Source organism: Colletotrichum siamense (genome assembly GCF_013390195.1).
Source record: "Colletotrichum siamense strain Cg363 chromosome Unknown KSG_Cg363_contig01, whole genome shotgun sequence".
Taxonomy (NCBI): Eukaryota; Fungi; Ascomycota; class Sordariomycetes; order Glomerellales; family Glomerellaceae; genus Colletotrichum; species Colletotrichum siamense.
In genome coordinates, this window is record NW_023501014.1 from 256,419 (window position 1) to 279,916 (window position 23,498).

General features: G+C 56.5%; 8 protein-coding genes across 8 annotated transcripts; 5 read left to right on the top strand and 3 right to left on the bottom strand.

The window, feature by feature from the left end:
• Window positions 1-3,020: 3,020 nt before the first annotated feature.
• On the top strand, window positions 3,021-3,471 carry CGCS363_v000046 (Cytochrome c oxidase-assembly factor cox-23; the record flags this gene model as incomplete). Its single annotated transcript, XM_036631895.1, has 4 exons — window positions 3,021-3,103; window positions 3,161-3,268; window positions 3,338-3,365; window positions 3,424-3,471. The coding sequence occupies 4 exons, from the start codon at window positions 3,021-3,023 to the stop codon at window positions 3,469-3,471; spliced, it is 267 nt and encodes an 88-aa protein (XP_036501679.1).
• Window positions 3,472-3,940: 469 nt separating this feature from the next.
• On the top strand, window positions 3,941-7,292 carry CGCS363_v000047 (uncharacterized protein; the record flags this gene model as incomplete). The annotated part of the gene is made up of 8 exons (XM_036631896.1): window positions 3,941-4,075; window positions 4,139-4,423; window positions 4,478-4,558; window positions 4,611-4,700; window positions 4,750-5,105; window positions 5,159-6,288; window positions 6,344-6,462; window positions 6,513-7,292. 8 exons carry the CDS (start codon window positions 3,941-3,943, stop codon window positions 7,290-7,292), a joined length of 2,976 nt encoding a protein of 991 aa, XP_036501680.1.
• Window positions 7,293-7,577: 285 nt separating this feature from the next.
• CGCS363_v000048 (uncharacterized protein) lies at window positions 7,578-8,284 on the bottom strand (the record flags this gene model as incomplete). The annotated part of the gene is made up of 3 exons (XM_036631897.1): window positions 7,578-7,882; window positions 7,939-8,077; window positions 8,147-8,284. The coding sequence occupies 3 exons, from the start codon at window positions 8,282-8,284 to the stop codon at window positions 7,578-7,580; spliced, it is 582 nt and encodes a 193-aa protein (XP_036501673.1).
• Window positions 8,285-8,739: 455 nt separating this feature from the next.
• On the top strand, window positions 8,740-10,130 carry PGGT1B (Geranylgeranyl transferase type-1 subunit beta; the record flags this gene model as incomplete). Its single annotated transcript, XM_036631898.1, has 3 exons — window positions 8,740-9,442; window positions 9,498-9,811; window positions 9,861-10,130. The coding sequence occupies 3 exons, from the start codon at window positions 8,740-8,742 to the stop codon at window positions 10,128-10,130; spliced, it is 1,287 nt and encodes a 428-aa protein (XP_036501674.1).
• A 299-nt stretch (window positions 10,131-10,429) lies between these two features.
• On the bottom strand, window positions 10,430-13,490 carry ppk16 (Serine/threonine-protein kinase ppk16; the record flags this gene model as incomplete). Its single annotated transcript, XM_036631899.1, has 6 exons — window positions 10,430-11,634; window positions 11,761-12,798; window positions 12,854-13,001; window positions 13,071-13,188; window positions 13,255-13,283; window positions 13,443-13,490. 6 exons carry the CDS (start codon window positions 13,488-13,490, stop codon window positions 10,430-10,432), a joined length of 2,586 nt encoding a protein of 861 aa, XP_036502664.1.
• Window positions 13,491-15,133: 1,643 nt separating this feature from the next.
• Window positions 15,134-16,448, top strand: CGCS363_v000051 (Peptidase M20 domain-containing protein; the record flags this gene model as incomplete). The annotated part of the gene is made up of 2 exons (XM_036631900.1): window positions 15,134-16,208; window positions 16,264-16,448. 2 exons carry the CDS (start codon window positions 15,134-15,136, stop codon window positions 16,446-16,448), a joined length of 1,260 nt encoding a protein of 419 aa, XP_036502663.1.
• A 53-nt stretch (window positions 16,449-16,501) lies between these two features.
• MRI1 (Methylthioribose-1-phosphate isomerase) lies at window positions 16,502-17,671 on the bottom strand (the record flags this gene model as incomplete). The annotated part of the gene is made up of 1 exon (XM_036631901.1): window positions 16,502-17,671. The coding sequence occupies one exon, from the start codon at window positions 17,669-17,671 to the stop codon at window positions 16,502-16,504; it is 1,170 nt and encodes a 389-aa protein (XP_036502666.1).
• Window positions 17,672-18,231: 560 nt separating this feature from the next.
• Window positions 18,232-22,952, top strand: trapcc10-1 (Trafficking protein particle complex subunit 10; the record flags this gene model as incomplete). The annotated part of the gene is made up of 3 exons (XM_036631902.1): window positions 18,232-18,265; window positions 18,371-21,201; window positions 21,249-22,952. The coding sequence occupies 3 exons, from the start codon at window positions 18,232-18,234 to the stop codon at window positions 22,950-22,952; spliced, it is 4,569 nt and encodes a 1,522-aa protein (XP_036502665.1).
• Window positions 22,953-23,498: the final 546 nt, after the last annotated feature.

Consider the following 23,498-nt stretch of genomic DNA (forward strand, 5'->3'; position numbering starts at 1 on the left):
GCTTCCCCTGCCAAGGCTGCAGGCAAGCTGCAAGACCCTTTGAAGGAGATGAGGCTGATGGGGCCATCTGGTGGGCTAACCAGTCTTTGGCGTCTGTCAGATCCATGCTAGTCGGCGGCAGCCGAGGGTAGGGCGTGGTTGATTTCATTAATGAAGCCGTTGCGATTAAAGTGAGGGTGCGGATATGAAACGAATAAACAGGGTGATGGTGGATCGCGCCGTGGCCCCCTGCAGCGGCGCGGCTAACCCAAACAACCTTCTTGGGCCATGGGTTTCCCGGGGTTTGTATGTGTGGGAGCCGAATGGGCGACTCAAAGTTGGGACGAAGATTGAAAACCCTGGTTATTGACGGCAGGGATGGACCCCCGGGTGAATCCCGAATAGCTCGCTTGAGAGAAACATGTTGGAACAAGATGAAGTGCGCCCGTTCCTCTGGTTGGCTGCCAACACTTGAATGGCTTGTCAAGGAGGGGGAAAGTAGAGTAAAAGGAAGCAGATAATCGCCCAGTTTCAGGTCGTTCATGCAAGACGCAACGCTAACATTGTGGTCATCACCAGTCAGCCAGATAGATAGATCACAGCCTTGGCCCTGGAGTTCGGTACTGGACTGACAGGCTTGGAACTCCAAATGTCTATCTTTATCACAGACTCGTGGTCTCAGAAGTCTCAACCTGTAAAACAACGCTCACTTGAGCGTATCATTGATATGTAGGGACGCGTTTCGCCCTTCAGTTGCGGTGTTCACCATCTTTTTACTTTCCTCCAATCGTATGCGTTCCGCAATGGCGGCCAGCAGGAAGGCCGCCGCCAGCAGTCTACAGCAGGGGAGGGGTGAAAAAGGGGAACGCAGCAATATGAGGACGAAATTGAGCAACGGGAAGTGCGTCGGGGCCGGACACATTGTCCGGGTGCGAGCGGGCGAATGAGCCTTGGGGGGCCTCTTGTTGATCTGAGCCGACAATATCGAACTGTGAAGATGTCGATGAGATTGATGAAGTCCCCATTTGTGTTACTTTACGCATGCTTAGTTGTCAGGCCGCATCGACTATGGTTCATTCCATGCGAGCCGTTTAAAGATGGTAGAACCCTGATGGGAGATGGAGACGACGGTCAACATGGACGACTCGATGGCCATCTTGGTACCCGTTGCAATAACACGATATTGGGGTGGTGTCGTCCCACGATCGCATGTCGCATGATCTTCATCTTGGTTGCATCCAGATTGCACCCATTGCCAAAATTGCCCAAGATTGACAAGTCCACCCGAATGGTGCGGCGAAGTGTCTGGCAGCCCGCCCCAATTGTCGTCGGTACCGCAGAAGCTGAACACCAAGAGGCGGCACGGTAGTAATTGTGTGTTTGTCTGCGACGAAGGCTGGGCGTTGGTCAGGTCTGAGTGCTGACCGCCCCCCAGAGGGCCGTCGAAGGAACCGAGGCGACCTGATCCTTCGCCCCCTTCCGAGGAGGATTGCAAGCGAAGAGACTAGCGTACGAAATACGGATACGTAGCTGCGGCACAGCCTGTGGGGGGCGAGTGAAGGGCAGAAGCTCTTCTAAATTTGACGCTAGAAAAGGGGAGAGAATGTCGAAGAAGGGGGCCAGGCTTTAGCAGGCACTTGCTCGCTAACACGGTGGGCCAGAGAGTAAAAACCAACTTGGCTTCGGGGTGACGGGGGTGGCATAGAAAGGCCTCATTTCGCAAGAACCTGGCAGATCCATCATCCGTCGATCCGATGGTGTAAATGCTTGCTAAGACGGGCAGCAAAAGCGTGCAATCTCTGCTCCGCGCCCACCGCTCACAGCCCGCTTCATGTCCGCTGCGGCGGTGAGAGTGCGGATAGGATGCAATTGTTGGAAGTTGGACGTGAATTGTGACGGTGGCTGCTGCTGGGATTTTGCCTCTCCTATTCCAGCGGACCGGGTTGGCGAGCCTGGAGCCCGTGGTTTCCGACTGCTGACGAATACGAGTGGTACTGCGTAAGGCTTTGGGGGCCAGGCGTGGTCTCGTTGCTGCGATGTTAAGCGCTGGCAACATCTAAACGCTCTATTTCCTGCAGGTTGGAATGCAAGTGAGTTTGAGTGTTGTGGGTGATTGAGTGACGATCTCTTGTCGTCAAGAACCAACACCAGCGGGAGGGATTGCGTCTAAGACACTGGGGGATGTCAGCAAATGACAGCACCTCAGCTCTTGAATCGTAATTGTGCCAGATTAGCGATGATTGGGCCTCTGAAAAAGAAGACGGTGTCTCTCTCATACAGATGCTCTCCACTGTTCGGACCTTGGCACCGACTTGCCGATGCCAAGCACGCGTGGTGTGTATGGGGGCATGTACAGAAGTGAAATGAGTGTTTTTTTTTGTACAGAGTAATCAAACATGGAAGACAGGATGTCAAAAGAGAGTTGGATGGCGTTCGTTTAAACACCATGCAAAAGAGAGGATCTGACATCGATATCCCCTTTTTACCTTAAATGTAGAGTTAAGACAGATGGAAACTTTATTGAGGACAAACTCTCAATTTGCCGGCAAAATCGGCCAGGACGGCACCTTTATCCGGTTCTCCTCGGACTGGAGGGAACCTGGGAGTTGGTCGGCTGCAGTTGTCCGTTGTCGAGTTTGGGGGGAACCTGTAGCGTGTGTGCGCTGTAACCGTAGCGGGCATCCGTCAATCATAGCGGCGGATCTTAAGGAGGCTTGTGTCCACAGCTGCTCGCTGCCCTGTGCTGCTGTGCCGTGCAGCCTGTTGGGTTCGCTCGCTTGGCCGTGCGGGGAACTATGGTTTTTTTTCTTCTTTTGCTGGAAAAGCTCTTATCTTATCAATGAATGTCTTATCTTATCAAAGTACAGGCCCGTGCTCAATCGTTACGTCGTCGCATCGCAACATCAACTTTTGCCGCCGAAGTTCAAGTCGCGAACGCAAGAGCGCAACGACGACGACCGGCGCTCTGTGACTGATCCCTCCGACCCGATTCGATTGAATTTACGACGTTTCTTACGAGTAAAAACCAATCAACTGCAACAATGTCGTCCTCAGATGACACATCAAAGGCCGTCGTCGAAAAGGTCGACGAGGGTTTCAAGGAGAGCAGCCGCAAGTTCGATGCGTAAGACTGTTGCTCAATCCATGCTCCAATGCAAGCTTGCTAACTCTGGCGGAATAGCAAGGATAAGAGCGAATACTTCGATCCATGCCAGGAGTTTGCCCAGAAGAGCATCAGGTGCTTGCACCGCAACGGGGGCGACCGCTCCATGTGCGGCGACTACTTCCAGTACGGCCTTCTCTGATCCCCGCTCTGCATTGACTACAGTGAACCAGTATGCTGACACTTCCTTCTCAGAGCATACAGGGATTGCAAAAAAGCATGGGTTTGTGCTATCCAACCGCCTTTCCCGTCAACCGAGACCGAGACTAACAGAACAAAAGTTCGAGAAGAAGAAGGAAGAACGCAAGAAGAACGGGGCGTGGTGGTGAATATAGATACTCTTGGTTTTATCCGGGTGCCCCTTGAAAACCTCGAGGGTGTCGCTCTGCGATGGCGGCCATCCCCCGCTCAAGACCTGGCAGGCACGGGATATTGTACACTATGTAAAAAATATGCATGCATGGGACGGAGTCATGATGATGTACGAGTAATATGGTCACGCGGAACAAAATTCAACTCCCAAGTGTCAAAGGCGGCCTGGGTCTCGTGGTTGCGCGGGCATCAGAAGATCCGAAGTGTGGCGCATCGGGATCGGGACCAGCCAGGACAGTTCCCCGGACCCGGACCCGGACCCGGACACACGGCAGCCACCCGGCATCGAAGAGGTGTTCGGCTTAATATTCACCCGAAGGACCAATCACACCCTGCATCCCACATCCCTTAGCTTCCGCTGCACCTTCTGTGCACAGTGCCCCTCCAAAGCCAATTCTGCCCCGCCATCCGATCAGAAGCATCACCATGTCCTGGAACCGGCCTCAGCTGAAGAGCGGCGTCGATCTGCAGCTGCAGACCGCCTTCAACGACGGACAATGGGCCAACGTCATCCGTCTCGCAGAGAAGCGATTTCGAACCTTTAACGATCCCTACTATGAGGTTTGACTCTCTCACACTCACCCACCGCATGGGTCTTGAAACCGCAGCTAAACACCAACGCAGGTCGTGAAAATCGTCGCAGAGAGCCATCTAGAGTCGCCCCTTGAAAAGGCTGCGCCTCTGATCACCCTGCAGAAGCTCGTCAAGGATGCATCCGCCGTGAGAGATGCCGACTCGCTTGAGTTGTTGGAATGGGCGTCCGAGGGACTGCTTGAGGACCATGAGTTTTCTGAAACCTTTGGGCCCCTGAAGCTGCGTTACGTGAAGGCCAACCCCAAGGACAAGAACGGCGGAACGAGGTGTTTGGAGTCATGTCTGCTGCACTGGGACCTCGTCAGCGCGCAACAAGTGAGTCTTGAGGGTTCGCGACAGCTGCTCACTCGATCTAATTCACTCAAATAGATTGCAGCCATTCTAGACAGGTCATTTCCCTCGGAGCGCAGCTTCATGTTCTGGAATATTGCCGTCACGCATCTGCTAGCGGTAAGATTTGCCTACTCTTCATTGATACGCGACAGCTCTGACAGGAATGTAGATCAGCGACCAATGCCCGGCTGGAAAAAAGCAGCTCTACGGCATGCTCGCCCTGAAGCAGATGCAGCGCGCGGCGCAGTTTACAGAGCAGGTAATGGTCCCGTCCTGATGCGACAATTAGCGACTGACTTTTTTCACAGCATAGTGGCGCGGAGAAGAATGGCAACGCCCCTGACCGAGCCATCAAGACCGAAGAGGAGATCCTTCTTTTCTATCGCATCATGGAGGCTCACGCATCGGATGGGGAGTGGGATGCCGCGCTCAAGGGCCCTACGCTCAACCCCGTGTACCAACTCAAGTCAGGCCGCAAGGACCTGTTCCTGCAGACTACTGAAGTTTTTGAGCGAAAGGAGAAGTGGAAGACAGTATACGACCTTTGCAAGGAGTGCCTGTCAACGACCGACGACAAGGGGCAGCTGAGTCTATTGGCATGCGACTGGGCTGTGTGGAAGAAGTTCCTCAATGCCGCGGGCAGGATAGGAGAATCTGCGCAAGAGTATGAAATATCGTTACCTGCTTGTGCTGAACCGAAGCTGACACCTCACGCAGAGTCTCTACCGAGGTGTCCTCGCTCATCGACCGTTTCCTTGCACAGGAAAACACACGATCTATTTACAAGCGCAACATCTACTTGGCTAGGGTAGAAGCCGCCTTCCAATTCGCGCAGCCTAATTCGGCCTCTGATGGAAAGTCCAACGAGTTTGAGCAGCTATGCCGCTACATTGACGTTGAATCCGTATCACCCGCCTGCTTCGAAGATGTCAAGGGTTTCGCCGAACGCCTTTCGCCCCAGGAGATCAAGGAGCTCGCCTACGAGTATGTTCCACGCTTGGCAAAGGAAACTGAAGACGCTTCCAAGTCAGCAGCTATACGAACGCTGGCTTTCAAGCTGCAGTATCTCGGCCTGTCCTCGTCAAAGACGATTGTCCCCGTTCCCAACGACGACCCGAAGAAGGCAAATGACTGGAGGTGCATAGTCTGCTCTACTTCCAATAAGCCATCATCCTGCACCGCCTGCTTGAAGATGCTTCTGGAGCCGACGCTTTCTCTGTACTCTTCCCTTATCAACTCCTCCGAAATCAGCCAAACACTGGACTGCATACCAGAACTCGCCATCCTGGCGGCCACTTGCCTCGTCAGGCTGAGCGGCCTGCACGAGCGCGGCATCGATAACCCCACTTCCCTCTCCAAGACTAGCCGACAAGATCGCCTCCTCCAAGCGGCCCTCATCATCGAGGACCAGCTCACCAGAACCCCAAAGCACACCAGGCTAACCCTCGTGTTGGTCCGCATCTACCTCGTCCTCGGCTGTGCGTCGCGGGCGAGAGAGGTTTGGGACACGGCGGACGTGAAGCGCACAATCATCGACTCCCTCGGCCCGTACTTCTTCGACCGCCTGTCGACCGTCGCCCCGACGCTGGTCCTGCCGCCCAACAGCCCCGGAAGGGCCCTGATGCAAGGGCTGAAGGCTCACTACCAGACATCCCTGAAGCTGAGAATGCCCAGGAGACTGGCCGATGCCTTCGACTCGGAGAGCTACACTGCGATCCTCGACATTCCCGGCTACATTGAGCGTCTGCGTAGAAGCTGTACCCTCGTTATGGGGTACGTGGAGGAGTCGAGAGCTGGGCGAGCCCTGGATGTTCGCAGCGATTCCGTCTTTGACGAGCCTGCGGTTGGTAAGGATTATCTACCTCTCAATTGCAGCTTCATGACACTAACACATGGGGACAGAGGAGATTGTCGACGAGACCGTTCTAAGAGACATCATCGACTACGGATCCGTGCCTAACCTGGAAGCATCGACCAGCAGGCCAATCTGGGACGTCCTGCGCCTCGGGCCCGATCCATCGGTAAGCATCCTCTCTCCATCACCCACGTCCACATACTCACCTCCATGCAGAACATCCGCTCCCACCTAGCCCTCAGCGCAGAGTCCTTCTTCGACGTCCTCTCCTACAAGGCCCCGTCCTCGTACAAGGTCACCAACGCCGCGCAAGCCGCCGCCGCAGAACAGACCTACATCCTCGAGTCCCTGCAACGCCTCAACACCTCCATGAGCAGGTTCCTCCACGCCCGCGGCACGCACCTCACCCAGCAGGAGGAAATGTACTACGACATCATCTCCCTCCTCACCTCCCTGATCCCCCTCGCCGTGTCCGCCAGCCGCGCCCCGCCGCCCCCTGAGCTGCTCTCCAGCATCGCCTCCGCCGTCAAATCCGGCTTGGACGTCCTCCGCGCGCAGGCCCTTGCCGGGACGGCGGATGAGTCCCAAGTGCTGCTGATGCTCGGCTCCCTCCACGGCCTCTTCGTGCTCCGCGACGCCGCCGCGGCCGTGAAGCTCGCGACGTCGTACATCGTGGCGTTCAACGAGCGTGAGAAGGAGCGGGACCGCTCCGGACAGAGCAACATTCCCAAGGACGTGATGGCGCATGTGAAGACGCTGGAGGCCGCGGCGGCCACGGCGTTGAAGGAGGGCAAGGCGCGCGTGGCGTTCTTGAAGAAGGAGAGCGACTCTCTGGGCGCGCGCCTGGGGAGGTGGACCTTTGAGGCTGAGGACGGCGACAAGTTGGCCCAGCAGATCCGCGAGGTCGCCGGCGGACACGTCAGCGTGTGGACGCAAAAGGTCGCCGACAGCTGGCGGACGAACGTCAAGGGATGGGAGATGGTGCAGTGGGAGTGAAGAGTCTCGCTGCAGCGTTTAGATTTTCGTAGCCTTGCTCCTTGCTCTAGGTACAAGCGATGAGACATTTGGAGATCCATACCCGACCTTGTATAGATATAAAAGAGCGGCAGTGTATCAGAAAAAAGCAAAGGAGTTCAAAAGAATTGTCATGCATGCTACCCGTCTCTTTACAATCAAGTGCTTGCTCGCTTGGTATATCCCTTTCCGTGATGCCTTCGTCCAACTCCACTGATGCATGTGATTCCTCCACAATACCTCCCGCGGCAACGTCCGTCCGCCTCTTTAGAACGCACCCGGGTGCGCCGCCTCCTGCTTCCTGGCCTTCTCCCTCGCAATCGCCTCCTGCTCCTCGCGAAGCGTGATCCAGACCCAGAACCAGCTCACCATCTCGAGAAAGGCGAAAGTCAGGAAGACGCGGTTCTTGAGGCCGTCGCCGCCCCAGGTCGAGGGGGTGTAGTTCGGGTTGTGGGCGTGAGCGTTGGGGTGGGCGAAGCGGGCGCCGCGGGCGTTGGCGTAGAGGGGCGAGGACGGGCCGAAGACGAAGGTGTAGACGACGAAGACGAGGGACATGAAGAGGCGGGCGGGAGCTGGAGTGGTACAGTTAGCTGGCTGAGTGGTCGTAAGAAGGTTTTGAAAAACATACCCTGCGTTCCCCAGTGGAAGTCGACCCAGATCTCTTCGGGCATGCTCAGGGTGACGAGGTCGCTGATTCCCAGCATCCCAAGGACGGCGGCGAGGAAAGCCAGGGCGGGAGACTTGTTCTCGAAGCTACGGGCATGGGGCTGCAAATTTCTCAAGTCAGTCAAACAACGCATTCATAGCCAGAGAAAGGGGACGGCGGGGGGATTTACCATGCCCATGGCCTCGCCCAGCACGTAAACCAAGGCCTGGTCCGCGATGGTGGCCGGGTTCGTCAGGAAGAAGAAGGCGAGGGTGACGTGGAATAGGGAGAGCGAGGTGATGATGGTCTTTGCCGAAATGAGCGCCATGATGTCTGATTTTCTTTCGGCGGTCGTTCCTCCAGGTTAAGGGTCAGAATGAGTGTTGCGACGGAGAGAGGAGGAAGAAGAAGCAGCTTGGTAAAGGGGGTTCCAGTCGGCGGCGCGTGGGACAAAAAGTCGGCCAAGCAAGCATCCCGTCATGTGTCTTATCGACGTGGATGTGCGAGCTAATCCTGCACCTGCGAGGCTTATCGACGCGCAGCTTCCCATTCGCCTGCCGCAGCACGCAGCTGGGCGAGGCTTCCAGTGGTGCAGCTTCCCTGCTAGCGCCTGGAACTAAGGGACTTTGAGAGCTGAGATGGGGTGGGGGCGGGGTCCTGTAGGTGCCGTCGGTATCCCGGACTGGCACGTTTTGGTCGTGGCACTTTTGGGGATGGGAATGCTGAATGTTCCATCATCTCCAACCACGAACCTCAATTCGTTGTACATCGCAACCATATAAGATGGCAGCCGACTCCGCGATCCCGCTCGAAAAAGAGCGCCACATCAAATACTGGCAACGCTGCCACAAGACCTTCCTCCCGCACCAGTACACCAGCTCCGACAGCACCCGCCTCGCCCTGACCTTCTTCATCCTCGCCGCCCTCGACATCCTCTCCCCGTCCTCCTCCGACAAACACCTCCTCACCTCAGAGGACCGCGCCGCCGCGCGCAACTTCGTCCTGGGCCTGCAGCACCCCGCCGGCGGCTTCTGCGGCTCCCCGACGCACGCCCTGCCCAAGGACGTCTGCGCCGGCTGGGACTTTGAAAAGGGCGCCCCGAAGCCGCGGCACGCGAGCTCGGCGAACATTGCCGCGACGTACTTTGCGCTGCTGATCTTCGCCATCGTCGCGGACGGACAGGAGGGCGCAAAGAGCGCGTACGCCGGCGTCGACAGGGTCAAGACGCTGCGGTGGCTGCGGAGGCTGCAGAGAGCTGATGGCAGCTTCGGGGAGCTTGTGCTGGATGACGGGCGGATCGAGGGCGGGAGGGATATGCGACTTTGCTATCTTGCGGCGGCAACGCGGTGGATGTTGAGGGGGGATGTGAAGGAGGGGGACGCGGATTGGGTCGAGGACATTGACGTAGACGCGATGGTCGGGCATATTCGACGCAGCCAGACGTACGACGGCGGGCTTGCCGAGAGCTCGCAGCTTGAATCGCACGGTACGTCCCCAATGATGAATATTTGGCTGGCGGTGGGCTGACTTGGGATGTGCAGCTGGATACGCTTACTGCGCAGTGAGCGCGCTCTACCTCCTCGACCGCCCCCCGTCGCAGGGAGCCACCCCGCACCGGAGTGCAACCGTCGAGAAGGGCCTCGCTGACGTGGAGCTGCTGGTCAAGTTCCTCGTCTACCGCCAGTTTGACTACTTTGAAAAGGAGGAAGATGAGGAGGATGATCCCAACTTTGTCCTGCCCGACACGCTGGGACAGCTTACGCTGGACGAGAACACTCGGTTCGTGGGCTTCAACGGACGGTGTAACAAGGTCGCGGATACGTGTTACTGCTGGTGGGTTGGAGGAACACTGCAGGTAAGTGGACGCCAAGATGGAGTCAGTGAACATTACTAAGAAAATGCAGATGTTGGGCCACGTTGATCTCATCGACGAGGTGCCCTCGCGCCGCTTCCTCATGAGCAAGACACAACATCTGATCGGTGGATTTTCAAAGTACCCAGGAGGACCACCTGATATCTACCATGGATACCTAGGTCTGGCCGCGTTGGCGACCATGGGAGACTCTACACTCAAACCCTTTGATGCGTCATTATGCGCAACTAATGAGACGGTTGAGAAGATCGTAGCTGCTAGGCAAGGCCTGGATGAGGCTGCCAAGGCAAGAAGGGCGTAGTAGACACACTAGATGTAGGACATGGTATTTGACGAGACATGTGGCGTTGGCTTGAATCCTCCTTTTCAATTGCAAAAGCATCAGCACCCTCTGTTTAGTACAAGGTATCCTCTCTAAGTATGGTACATGGCGCCGAAGGGGAAATATACAGAAAATAACAATAAGAGAGAGCTTTTGCCTCGGCCCATTCCATTCGGGCCTGTATAGTGGGAGTCGCAACAAAGCAAAATTCCAGACTGGTATTTTTTCAAAAGTGCGCTTGAGAAAGGTAAACAAATAATAATAGGGGATTTCTTGGTTCATGTCGGGATCGTCGGAGGGATCGCCGTCTGAGGAGTGATGGGAGTAATGGGCGTTTTGGGCGTTTTCGGGGGCACGTCATCTGCTGACTTTGACCCGGCCTGAGTTTGCGAAGGTATCTCGATCGGAGTCTCGCCTTCCTCATAGATTCGCTCTTCGATGCGCTCCCCAGGCCCACCGACAACGGGGCTGAAGGCATCCACTTCCTCAACCTCTTCCTCGGCCTCCTCGCCCTCTTCCTCTTCCTGAATTGGTGCTTCGCCAGACCTGCGCCCCATTCCGGATGCGCTTGCGCTTCTTGAGTGACTGGAACTTGTGCTTCTGGTGGTGCTGCCGCTGGCGTTCGCTCCGCCAAAGGCCAACATGGGGCCCTTGAAGATGTTTCGCTTCCGCTTGGCAAACAAAATCCCACCTCCCTGAGCGAATGGATTTGGCGAGCCCGGAGCTTGCATTCCCGCTGAGGCGGACGGCATGCCCTCGTTGAAGAGGGCAAGAGGAGCTGGAGGACCGGGCCCTCGTACGAGACGAATGTTGGAGGGGAACGCTGTGGATGTTGGAGTGGCCGGCAGAACCTTCACAGAAGAATGATGGGGTGACTGTCCGCGCCCTAGTGTGTTCTTGGTTGATACAGAGCCGTTTGAGCTCGTCGACGAAGCTTTGGAGTGAGAGTGGTGGTGATGGGGCATAGAACGTATGGATGAAACGGACGAAGACGTGGATTTGCGGCCCCGCAGTCCTGCCGAGGAGCGACGCATAGTCGATCGAGGTGTCATGGGAGATGGGGATAACGATTGTCGTTTGTACGACGTCGTGATACGCGAGGGATAGTGTCCAGGCGTAACAGTGCTAGTTGATGCTGGGCTGCTGCTAAAGTTGCCAGACCCTCTCTGTCCAGGCAGCGCCTTATTCGCATGACCGTTGGCTACTACACCACGAGGAAGTCCGGCCTTGGCCTGTGCTACAGCGCCGTCGGCAGTCGGCTGTCGACTCGTCTGAGGCCGCGGGCTCGTATCCTTGGAGTGCTTGCTACTGCCACCGGTACCGCCGTTCTTATCGACCAGATTTGGCGTGGAGTGGCTACCCCGCTTGTTCGCATGTCTACCCCTACGAGTGTTCTCAAAGAACCAGTGCGTCCAGTTCTTCCAGTGCGCAATGATGGCTTGAGAAGGCTTCTTTCGAACCTTTTGCTGCTCGGCAGGTCGCTCTGGCGTTCCGTTAGCCGCCAAAGCCTCCGACGTGGTCACGAGGTGAAGGGTCGAACCCCGAGATCTCGCGCTCCGGATGTGCCCTTCTTTAGGGGGCGGCACCGGGCGACGATTTCTAGACGTACTGGCAGACCGAATGGAGTCCTTGTCGATGGGAGGCGGAGGTTCCTCTGTGTTTGGACTTCCATTCTCCTTGGTGTGCTCTGGAAGACCTGGCAGGTCGTTGAAGTCAGAGTAATGTGCGCTTCTCCTTTCTGAGCGGCCCCTGGTTCTTGGCGTAATGGGCGCGTCTTCGAGTCTGATGAAACGATTCGTCAGTCCACCATCCTCGTCAACTTCCTGAAGAACAGGCGCAATCCGGTCGAGCCTGCTAGACGCAGCGGATAGGCGGCGCAAACTCCTGTTCTCCGCTTCTCGTTCGCGACGTTTTCTCTCTCTTCTGCGCACTTTCCGCTCCTCCTTCTCGATAAGCAAGGTCCACCAGCCAGCCAGAGCGTCGCATCGTTGAGCGAGAACACTCTCGATTACCGAATCGATGTCGACGCCTGCGCTACGCATGCGCTGCAGGGTTTCCTTCTCCAAAACGGTCGCGAATGGCGGCGGCCTCGTAAGCTTGAGAATTGCGTGCTGAGCCGGAGCATGCTCGGCAAGAAAAGGGTTCGACAGGATTTCCGGAAGCGAGGGTCTGAGCAATGGCCGTTTCGATAGGAGCGACTTGATCAAAGGTATCGCAGCCAAGGGCAGGTGCTCGGGGAACTTTGGCTCCTCACTAAGAATTTTCGTCCGTGTAACGTTGTCGTCGTCATCGTCAAAGGGCAGCTCTCCGCAAAGCAAGGCGTACAAAATGACGCCGAGACTCCAAACATCAACTTTTTCTCCCGCGTACTTCTCGCCCTTGAGCATCTCGGGTGCCGAATAGCAAATTGTGCCGCAAAATGTCTGCAAGTGGTTGGACTTGCCCTCGTACTCTCTTGTAAAGCCAAAATCCACCAGCTTTACATTCTCGTGTTTATCGAACAGGATGTTCTCGAGTTTCAGATCGCGGTGGACGCATGATTGTTGGTGTACGTAGGAGACGGCGCCAACGAGCTGGGCAAAGATCTTTTGGACTTTGTGAACAGGCAGCGGGCCATGCTCGAGGAGATAGTTGTAGAGTTCATCGCCTGCAAAAGGTTGGTAAGTATTTTTGCAGCTTCGTAAGACCGAATGCAAACCTACCAGCGCAGTATTCCAAAACAAGCCAGACCAAGTTTTCGGTAACTATGACTTCGTAGAGTCGGGCGATGTGAGGATGGACGAATTGTCGGTGGTGGTGGATTTCTCGGGCGAGGTTCGAATCGCCCTTATTCGCAGATTTGAGGACGACCTACGCAGAGTCATATGAGTAACGGCAGCTTCGGATATCGCCCCATCCAGATAAATGTAGTAGGCGTACCTTGGAGCCATTGGTAAGCTTGTGGGTGGCCAAGTAGACTTTGCCGAAGGAGCCTTTTCCAATCAGGCGGCCGAGGGTGTAGTTGCCGACAGAGCTTAGATCCTTGTTGGCAAACTCGCTGGGAGAGAAGTTGTTGTTTAGTACAAAGCAGCATCATGGGGAGGAAGTCTTGGTCAAGACTTACTCAAGAAGCTCCTGGTACGAGCGAGCAAGCTAGCATGGCATTAGCATTACTGATCCCAAGTGGTTGTCAATGTAGATGTGTCGCAGAGCAATCGAATGCTCTGCTCAGGGGCTCGTCATGGGCTGATCGGTGGTCGAGGACAGAGGCGCGAGCATGGGAGAAGGGTATAGGGACAGGAGGCAACGCACCTTGGCCTTTCGACCCAGGGCCTCGGCATTCCCTCTATTCGCCTGCATCCCTCCGTCTGGCGATGACTGTCAGGTCAAGGCCGACCGAAGCGAAGCTCGGCGTGGTCGGCGGTCTCGGGCAGGACGGAGAACAACTCGGGGTCGGGGTCTGGTCCGGTCGGCGTGAAGGGGGATGATGAGGACGGCGTCTCGTGGGCGAATAGCGGCGCGCAATAGGAGCAAGGTGCATGCAACAGCGTGGCGATGCAAAGAGGAGGTGATGTCGAGCAGGAAACGCGTCAAGAAAGGGCCAGTCGCAGGGGGTCTGGAGGTGCAATTGAAGCTGTCGTCGGGAACAGATCAGGGTCGTCGGTCGTGACGGTGGGACGTGACGAATGGCTGGGGGGGAGAGCACTGTGAAGTTTACCACAGGTAGTGTCGAGGTGCTGCTAACGTAAAGGTGCAGGTAAGTAGGTACGAAGTACCTTCGCCTTGCGTTGGTGGCAGCCCGTCTGCTGCATTCACGAACGGACCCGGTCACCGCAGTGGGGACGGGAGGTCGGAGAACGTGCTGTCAGTCCAGTCAACTTGCGTCCCCGTCAGCTAAGGCGAGGCGGACAGGGACCAGGTGTCACAGGTACTTTGTACCTCAGCTCTTGTGCTCCGTCACTCGGTCGCAGTAGAGGCCCAGGTGGGAAAAGGGTGCAAGGTCCAAGGTGGTGAGCCGCCACTTGCCGCCTGCAGTGGAAGGGGGAAACACCACAGTCGTTTGTGAGATTTACAGTGGCCGGCAATGGACAGGCCCGTCAGAATTCCAGTACCATGATCCGCAGCAGTCTGGGTGGTCTGGGGAAGACACTGATGAATGCCTTACCTAGAGTGCCTAGGTACAGAGTAGACTGGATGCATTCCTGCAGCAGCTGACTGTGCATCTGGGGGCTGACCTCGAGCGTGCAGCAACACACGGGCGACTTCAGATGCAGAGATGAACAGCATGCTCTGGTTAGTGTCACATATAACGAACTATCCGTGCAGCCTTCCAGATGCATCTCGGGTTGCGAAAGTCAACGGCGATGCATGTTTTGTCAGAAGCCGAGCAATTGTTGAAACAACCGGGAGTCAGATTGACAAGACGGGAGTCCACTTCATCCATCCAGGTGCTTGGCCCCCCACCGAGGCCTCGGGCATTTTCCTTCCATCACAGACGCCCTCCACTGCAAGCAATATGCTCCTTGGGCTCCGTCGAGGTAGCATCTCGGACGTGGTGGACAAAGCAGACGAAGCTCGGGTCGCTGCATGAACATGCGGCAGTATGGGGGTGGCTGGTGCTCGCATGCCACATCAAGCCACACTCGAGTAGGTACCTACCTTACCTAGGTAAGGTGGAGGAGGTAGCTCCAGAGCCCGTGCATGTGGCTGGACCCAATGGTGGCAGAGCTGACTGGAATGACCTCATTGCTTCCCGCGGGGAATTGTTTCCGTCCACTAAGCTCCTGCTGCGACCCTCTCCTTCCGACACCGCTCCGTTTGCAGCTGTCCGGTCCCCAGTCTTTCGCTCTTGGACGTGGTGTTGTGCTCTTATCATTACCAGAGCCAGTGGAAAAAGAGCTCCCACGCCCGCCATTGAAGGCGCACTATTTTTCTTTTACACCAATTGAGTCTCACCAACCTCAATCTTGACAACGCCGCCGCCGCCGCCGTCTGCAGAAGCGATGTACATCCCAAACCTCCTGGCCGTTGCCGCCCTTCTCCGGCTGGCTGCCACCTCCCGCATCCAGCAACCGCTCGGCTCCGGTTCTGCTCCGCCCACTCCTCACGGCCCGGCAGCCGCCACGGAGGCCACGTCCGATGCAGCACCTTCTTGGCGCAACGACCTCATTTCTCTGCACCGTTCCCTCATCGAGATCCCCTCAATCTCGGGCAACGAGAGCGAGGCCGGCAAGTTCCTCGTCGACTACCTCACCGGCCGGGGCTACATCTCTCATCTTCAGTTTCTGCCCCCGCGCAACAAGGACAACAACGAGACCCCGCGCTTCAACGTTCTCGCCTGGAAATCGAACGAGCGCCAGCCTAAGCCCCGTATCGTTGTGACGTCTCACTACGACGTCGTGCCGCCTCATATCCCTTACAGCATTTCTGATGAGAAGATCACCTCCGAGACTCGCATCAGCGGTCGCGGAAGCGTCGATGCAAAGGCCAGTGTCGCTGCTCAGATCATTGCACTCGAAGACCTCTTGAGTGAGGACAAGGTCAAGGAGGAGGATGTGATGCTCCTGTTCGTCGTTGGCGAGGAGGACACTGGTGATGGCATGCGCTTCTTCTCCGACTCTCTCCAGGAGACTGAACCCCGCCTGGAGTTTGAATCCGTCATCTTTGGAGAGCCAACCGAATCCAAGCTGGCGTGCGGCCACAAGGGCGGCGTCTTCTGCGATATCACGGCCAAGGGCATTGCCGGCCACTCGGGATACCCTTGGTTGGGCAAGTCCGCCAACGAGATCATGGTTAAGGCCCTCGCCAAGATCATCTCTACCGACCTCGGAAGCAGCGAGAAATGGGGAAACACCACTGTCAACGTCGGCCAGATCATTGGTGGTGTTGCCCAGAATGTCATCCCTGAGGCCTCCCTCGCTCGCATCGCTGTGCGCGTTGCCATTGGCCCAGAGGCGGACGGCGGAAACATTGTCAAGGGTAGGATCCAGAAGATTCTTGACGAGACTGACGCAGAGGACTTGGAGCTGACTTGCACGCACGGATACGGTGTTGTTGAGGCCAACTGCGATGTTGAAGGTCTGTGGCAGCAACCTTTTACCTTCGGCCCACTGTCAGCTAACACGACTTCTAGGCTTCGAGACGATAGTCGCCAACTATGGCACTGACATTCCCAACTTGAAAGGCTCGCACACGCGCTACTTGTACGGGCCTGGCACCATTCTGGTTGCTCACGGGCGCAATGAGAATCTCACTGTCGCCGACCTCGAAGGTGCCGTTACGGGATTCCAGAAGCTGATCCTTCACGCCCTCAAGTAGCCCACTTGGATTCATTGACCGCAATAATCTCTGTAATCACCAGGACTCCATATCTATAGATCTACTGGTCCCACAATCTTCTCCCACTCCTTCCGCATAACCCTGCGGAGGTCAATCTTGTCCTGGTCCGACTCCGCAACGCCCCTTTCCGTGACAATTGCATCGATGAGACTGGCAGGAGTCACGTCAAAGGCCGGGTTCCAAACGCCGACACGCTGGTCGGCCGTAGCTACGCGGGCTGTCCGTGAAGTATCAACGGTACCGTCAGCGTTGACGATGGCGCCGGTTATTTGCGTCAACTCATCTCCCTTGCGCTCTTCGATCTTGATGTCTTTGCCAGTCGCCGTTACCAAGTCAATACTCGTCGTCGGGGCTGCAACAATAAACTTAACTCCGTGATATCTGGCAACAACAGCGAGCTGGTAGGTGCCGATCTTGTTGGCGGTATCACCGTTACGGGCTACGCGGTCGGCGCCGACGATGATGGCGGCGATGTTCTTCTCCTTCTTCTTCAACTCGAACAGAGCTGTGGCCATGGAATCGGTGATCAAAGTGCTGGGAATGCCCTCGTAAACCAGCTCAAAAGCCGTCAGTCTGCTGCCTTGGTTGTAAGGCCTGGTCTCAGTGCAGAAGGCGTGCTGGAGAAGGTTGTCGGAGAAGAGGGTCCTGATGATGCCGAGAGCGGTGCCGTGACCAGATGTAGCTAGGGACCCGGTGTTGCAGTGTGTGAGGACCGAGATCTGCTTCTCTGTTGAGGCGCCGGCCTTCTTCTGCAGCCATTCAGATCCATGCTTGCCAATGGCGAGGTTGGTCTGGAGATCCTTCTCCAAGATCTTCTCGGCCTCTTCGATGTAGGCAGTGATGATGGCCTTGGGGTCGTCTTGTGGGGCGCTGCGAATGCAGGCCTTCAGTTGCAGGATGGCATTGGTCAGGTCAACCGCAGTAGGCCTGCTCTCCTTGAGGTAGTCCAGGCGAGAGTCGATGTAAGAGACGGTGTCCTGAGCGGACGAGGCGGTGCAGCTTCCATTGTGAAGCTCAACGGCATGGGCGAGAGCTGCGACAATAGCAATGGCCGGGGCGCCACGGACCCTCATGGACTTGATGCAGTCGAAGGCCTCCTCGCTGGTCGAGACATCGTCATAGTGAAACTCATGAGGCAGTCTCAGCTGGTCGAGGACCTCGAGACGACCGCGGGTATACTTGACGGCTTGCAATCCGGACATGTTGCTGCGTATACTGGATAAAGATGCTTTTGAAAACTGAAAAGCAAAATTAGTCGAAAGCAAGTGGGCGCAAATTGACTCTTTGTACTCCAAAATGGGACGTAAGGTTGGGCTGGGCTGGAGGGGTTCAAGCAACCAGCCCAGCTCACCTCACAAAATTCTGCCATGCCCCTCCATTAGCACACTTTGGCGGCGTCATTTTCAGCCAATCGACCATGCAGGTGGTAGCTCACCGCCCTCGGCGGATCATCGGAGCATTGAGCTGAAGAACACTGCTCTGGGAAGCTTGCACCTGGACCCCCTGAGCCCCGCGACAGGGATCCGCCGAAACGGTTGCTGCCGGCCGGCCCACCTCTCACACCTGGCACACACCGCTGCGCAGCGCACCGTCCACGCCGTCCGTTGCGACGGAAGCTCCACCGTAGCTTCACTGACCTCGCCGTCCAACACGGATCACCATTCGGACACGCAGACAACACCGCGCCAACCTCGCCCGCCATTGAGCCCTGCCGTCGCAACGGAACATGTAATTGTCGCCTCAGCTGGAGGAGCTGTTCAAGATGGAACGGCCTTTTTCAACCTCCAAAGTCACTGGTATGTCCTCCCAAACCCTGTGCAACGTGTCCGTCGCACAAACCGAGAGAGAGAGGGACAGAGAGGGCTCTTAGCTAACTGCTCGCGCGCGAATGCGCTTCACAGTCGAGTACTTCGATCCCCACGATGTCTACAAGCTCATAGCGCCGGGACTGGTCCCTCGCCTCCCCCTTCGAAATCTGCACTGGCAATCCCACGCAGGCCCGTTGCGATCCATCGATACCCTCCACGTCGAGCTTATATCCCCTGATGCACCCGCCGCACCAGCTTCACCCACCGCATCGCCCGCTCTCACAAGGTCAGTCAGCGCGAGCACCGCCAAGGACGACGGCTTCCAGACCCAGCAAATCGGCGGCAAGAGCACCGCGACGGACAATGCCGACACGCCCACGGCCACGGCCCGCTACTCGGGCGCCCAGCGACGACACCAGATACCAGGTCTGAGGCGCACACCATACCTCAAAGTGCTGCTGGTCCGATGCGACGACAGCGACACGTACAAGTCCAAGACGCGGTCCGAGATACGAGAGTGGATCAAGGAACACACGCCTCCCTCCCAGTCCACGCGGAAGGCGAACACGCAAGAGAACCATGATGCCTTCGAATGGCTGGTTGTACACGTCGTCATCCCCAATACGGCCGCCGCAAACCAACCACGAGTCAGCGGCAAGGGACCCGATGCTGCCGAGAAGTCGAGGACGTCCAGATGGGGATCGGGTTCCTCAACCCTCCTGGAGAAGCTCCGATCCGACTTCAACAGCTCCAGCAAAAGCTCGCCGGACCGTATTGCACAGATACGCATAGGTATCAATGATGTGCCGTACGATATCCTGCCTCGCGTCGTGCCCGCCACACCGACTGGCTATTCCGAATCCCGCCAAGACGCAGAGAATGCTTGGGAAGACCTCATTGGCAAGTTCAAGGAGCTGATACTCTCCTCATTCGATATGCGAGTGACACAGTATGAAGATGATATCAAGGAGAAGGACTCGCAAAGAGCTCTTCCGGGGTGGAACTTCTGTACTTTCTTCATTTTGAAAGAGGGCCTGGCCCGTGGCTTCGAAAGTGTAGGCTTGGTCGAGGATGCGCTGGTTGGCTACGATGAACTTAGTGTCGGATTGGACACTGTCATCCAGGAACAAGCGACTTCAGGTGACGCCGAGAGGCACGGAGGATCTCTTCTGGACCACACCGAGGATTTGGTCAAGCGAGCGGAAGCTGCTGTTCAGGCTCTCGGTGCCGCCGAAGGGTCTGAGGAGGACGACGAGCCAGTTGACTTGCAAGCTTCAGATGCGCCCAAGAACGAGAAGTTCGACGAGATCCCTATCAGTTCTACAAAGAAGCCATATCGGGAAATGATAGTGGCCAACAACGTATCAGTATTCGACTTCCGCTGTTATATATTTGCCAGACAAATTTCGTTGCTCCTTCGCCTCGGCAATGCCTGGTCGACTCGCGAGGAGCTTCTAGCCAAGCTAAGGGAGCAACAGGAATCCGTCCTACACGGCGTGGCCCCTCAGGCGCCACCGCCCAAGCAGACCGAAGATGTTGAGAACTTGTCAATGCTGGCCGAAATCTGCCGCAGGACGCTGGAATTCGTCCCTGCCGTGTCCCAGGTCATGAGGACTGATATCTTGTCTGCGCTGAAAGCCAAGCATTCAGGCGACTCGCCCCTTCTGAGCCCAGTCTTGTCTGAGGCAATCGACAACCTCGTGGCTTCCTTCGCTTTCTCTGTTGCTCAGCAGATTCTTGCCCAGACTTCCACCAAGGCGCTGCCCATCCCCCCATCAACACTCGGCAACGCAGGCACTCACGAGCAGAAGGCATCAATCCCTGAGCTTAAGACCATGATGCACCCTGCGCGAAACTCGTCCCTTTCAGTACGGACGACGAATACTAGGCCGCCACCCAGCCCTGGCATATTCCCCGGTGCAAGTCGGGCTAGCGCAGAAGATACCACGCCGACCGCCCCGAACGCCCAATATCTGAAGGCAGGCTTAGAAGAGCTCGCTGCCAGGCGCGCGGAACTCTATGCCCTGTCTCGCAATGTCCTCCAAGGCACCGGCAAGAAGCGGGGCTGGGAAAGCGGTTGGACTTCGGCGCCCGTGGTTGGCGAATCAGAGGCCAACGAGTTTCAGGAAGTGAGCCTCGAGAATGATGATAAGGAAGAGGATGCCGATGACTCGGCACCTTCTTGCGTGGGCCTCGCCGGAATCGAGAACGGGCTACTGCATGCTGCTCTGGACAGCCGTGAAGACTTTTACCGGCTTTACGAAACACTCACGGACAAAGCCCTCAGACACTACACTGTTGCGAACCATACGCATGCAGTCAAGACCAGTATGGCTGATCTTGCTGTACTGAAATACCATCTGGGCGAGTATGGCCCCGCTGCCTCGTTCTTCTACATGACAACGCCTTTCTTTGGAGAGAACAGCTGGAGTCTACTGGAGCTGTCGATGCTTGTCATGTACTCTCACTGTCTACGGGAACTGCAACGCAAGGATGAATTCGTACGGGTGGGACTGAAGCTATTGACGAAGGCGGCGGCCGCCGAGAATGAAAGATTACTCCAGAAGAAGTCGCTTTCTGTGGGTCCTTCTGCGGAAGTTACATACCCCGACAAGAGTGCCATCAGTGGCTTCTTGAACGAGATCTTGAGCGTTGCGGCAACGCTGTCCAACGAGGTCCGGGTTCCACTGAACCAATTATTTACCCAAGTGGAGGTCCTAGGAACCCCTGAATATCACGATGGAAAGGACCGATTCTCTCTTACCATCACACTGAGAAGCCTTTTGGTCGATGAGCTGAAGGTGGAAAAGGGCACTCTTCGCCTCACCCGTACCATTCCTGGTGGAACGAAGGAAGTCCGTCTGCAAACCTCAGAGACAAGCACATTGAAGCCGGGCGTTAACAAGCTGCACTTCGTCAGCACAGTAAGTAACGTTAACAAATGTCTGAGGACTCGGCTAACTAGGCACAGACGAACGTATCGGGCCCTTATAGAATACACCAGGCGGACATTGTCTGTGACAACGTCCACCTTCACTGGGAGCGTGACGTCACCCAGACACCGAGCAAAACGGCCCATGTCTTCCGCGTGCCCGACGTGCAGCTGTACCGCCCAGCAGGAGGTTTGAGATGCCGTCTTACGGCCGCCAAGGACATTCAGCTCGACAAGAACAACTCGGTCGACCTGGAGGTTTCAACAGGATGGAACTCCATCACGTCCTGCGAGCTGTCGGTGAAACCCGCCACCGGTGGTCTCCGTATCAACTCGACAGAAGCCAGTTTTGTCGGCCCCTCCTTCGAATATGAAAAACCACCTGAAGCTGGACTGTTCCGTTTCGGGGCCGTACCTGAGTCGACAACCATCAAGATGCGCTTCCCCTACACTATTGAACAAGACGTCCCCAACATTTCCGTCAGAGTTGAGGTGAACTACACGACGGAGGACACGACGTACCACTACTCAAGCGTCTTCTCAATTCCCATTTCACTGGCTTTGGGTGTCAATGTCCAGGATGTCTTCAAGGACAAGGAGCTCTTCTCCCGCTTCAGCGTCTCAACGGCATCTGCCAGCCCGCTGAAGCTGTTCACGACAAAGCTCCTGGATTCCGAAGTCTTCAAGGCCCACGCTGCCCCGGGTTCAAGTAGGACCGTCACAGTCTTCCCCAAACAGCCAGCCAGCTTGCTGTACAAGATCACCAGGAAGTCCGCAAACGTAATCACTGCCAAGACGCCACGAACCATGTATCTCAGACTCGAATACAGTGTGCTGTTGGACGAGATTATCGACCATGTCGAAGAAGTCTTTGCCGAGGCTACCAAGGAATTGCCGTTATCGACGTTCTCAGGGTTCCTGATTGGACGTATTCTTAAGGAGGTCCAATCTGGTCTTTCTGCGTATGAGCTGGAACGTGCCGCCCTGCTTGGCGAGGTACCCACGAGCTTCATCTCGCCCTTGTTGGCGGAGGGAGCCATTTCTGGACTAGGCGCTATTCCAGGTACCAGTGAAGATGCGACAATCATGCTGAAGACCTTCCTGAAGGAATGGCAGACAGCCCACCCGCGACTTACAATCAAAGAAATGGAATCTGCGAGACGCTCCATTCTCATCCCCGTCGATGTTCCGTCAATCCCTGTCTTCCACTCCGTCGACATCCAGCTCCCGCCACCCTCAGAGCAAACTTTCGACTCCACCGTGGCCGTCAATGAGCTTCTCGCTGCCAACCTCCGGCTGCGGTGGACACGCATTTGGGACACAGCTGTCAGTGACGGCAAGAGCATCAACAAGGACTACGAATTCAGCTACGAGGTCAACGGTCTTCCCGAGACATGGCTCGTCGGTGGCCGCAAACGAGGTCACTTCAAGAGCCTGGGCGTCGACAAGTCCGACACGAAGTTCGGCGAGTCGGAGCTCCATGTCCCCGTGCTGTTGGTGCCACTGAGAGAGGGCCGGCTGCCGTTTCCGAACGTCGAGATCCGCGAGGTGAAGGAGGAGAAGGACGAGTCATCCCAGGCGCATGGCCACCACGAGATCGACTACCAAAACATCGGAGAGACGGTGCGGGTGGTGGCCGACTTGCAAAAGGTCACCCTCAGCCTGGACGCTAGCGGCCCCAGCGGGGGCCCGCTTGTGCTTGAGAGCGAGCATCGCGAGGTGAGCGACCGCATTTTGCTGTAGATACCATAGACGACGCCGCCGCGATGCATGTCGCGACTCGGCATAATGTAACCACAAATCATGACGAACACTCGCCCGAGAACTTCCAATTGAGGCCCCCAAGTGAGCTCGTGCTCAGCCTCGCGCTGCCCGTGGCCTGATTCCAGCCTGACGACTCACTGCCAAGATAGCAACGGCAGCGGGATTGCCGTCTCCATTCCGGGGCAACCTGCGATATACAAGGGTCGTCCGCCCGACCAACTCACGTGTCGCTTGCTTCGACCCCAGCCGGCCCAATGAGCAGAGTCGCACTGAGCCAAGCGAACCAACAGTCACCGCACGCGGTGAGGCTTAAGCGGCGCAGAGCTGGGAGTCGCCCGCCCGGCACGCTCCCAAGAGCTGCTTCGCCCTTTCAGGGTTGCCTGTAGCCCGCAGCCGCGTTCAATAGTTGGGAGTGGTATGTATCAAACCCGTGGCACAGCCATCATGTGATGAAGATATAAACGCACAAAGATGCCCCCGCTTGAAAGTGGCTCCTGTTGGTTTAGCACCTTCCCCATCAAGCCA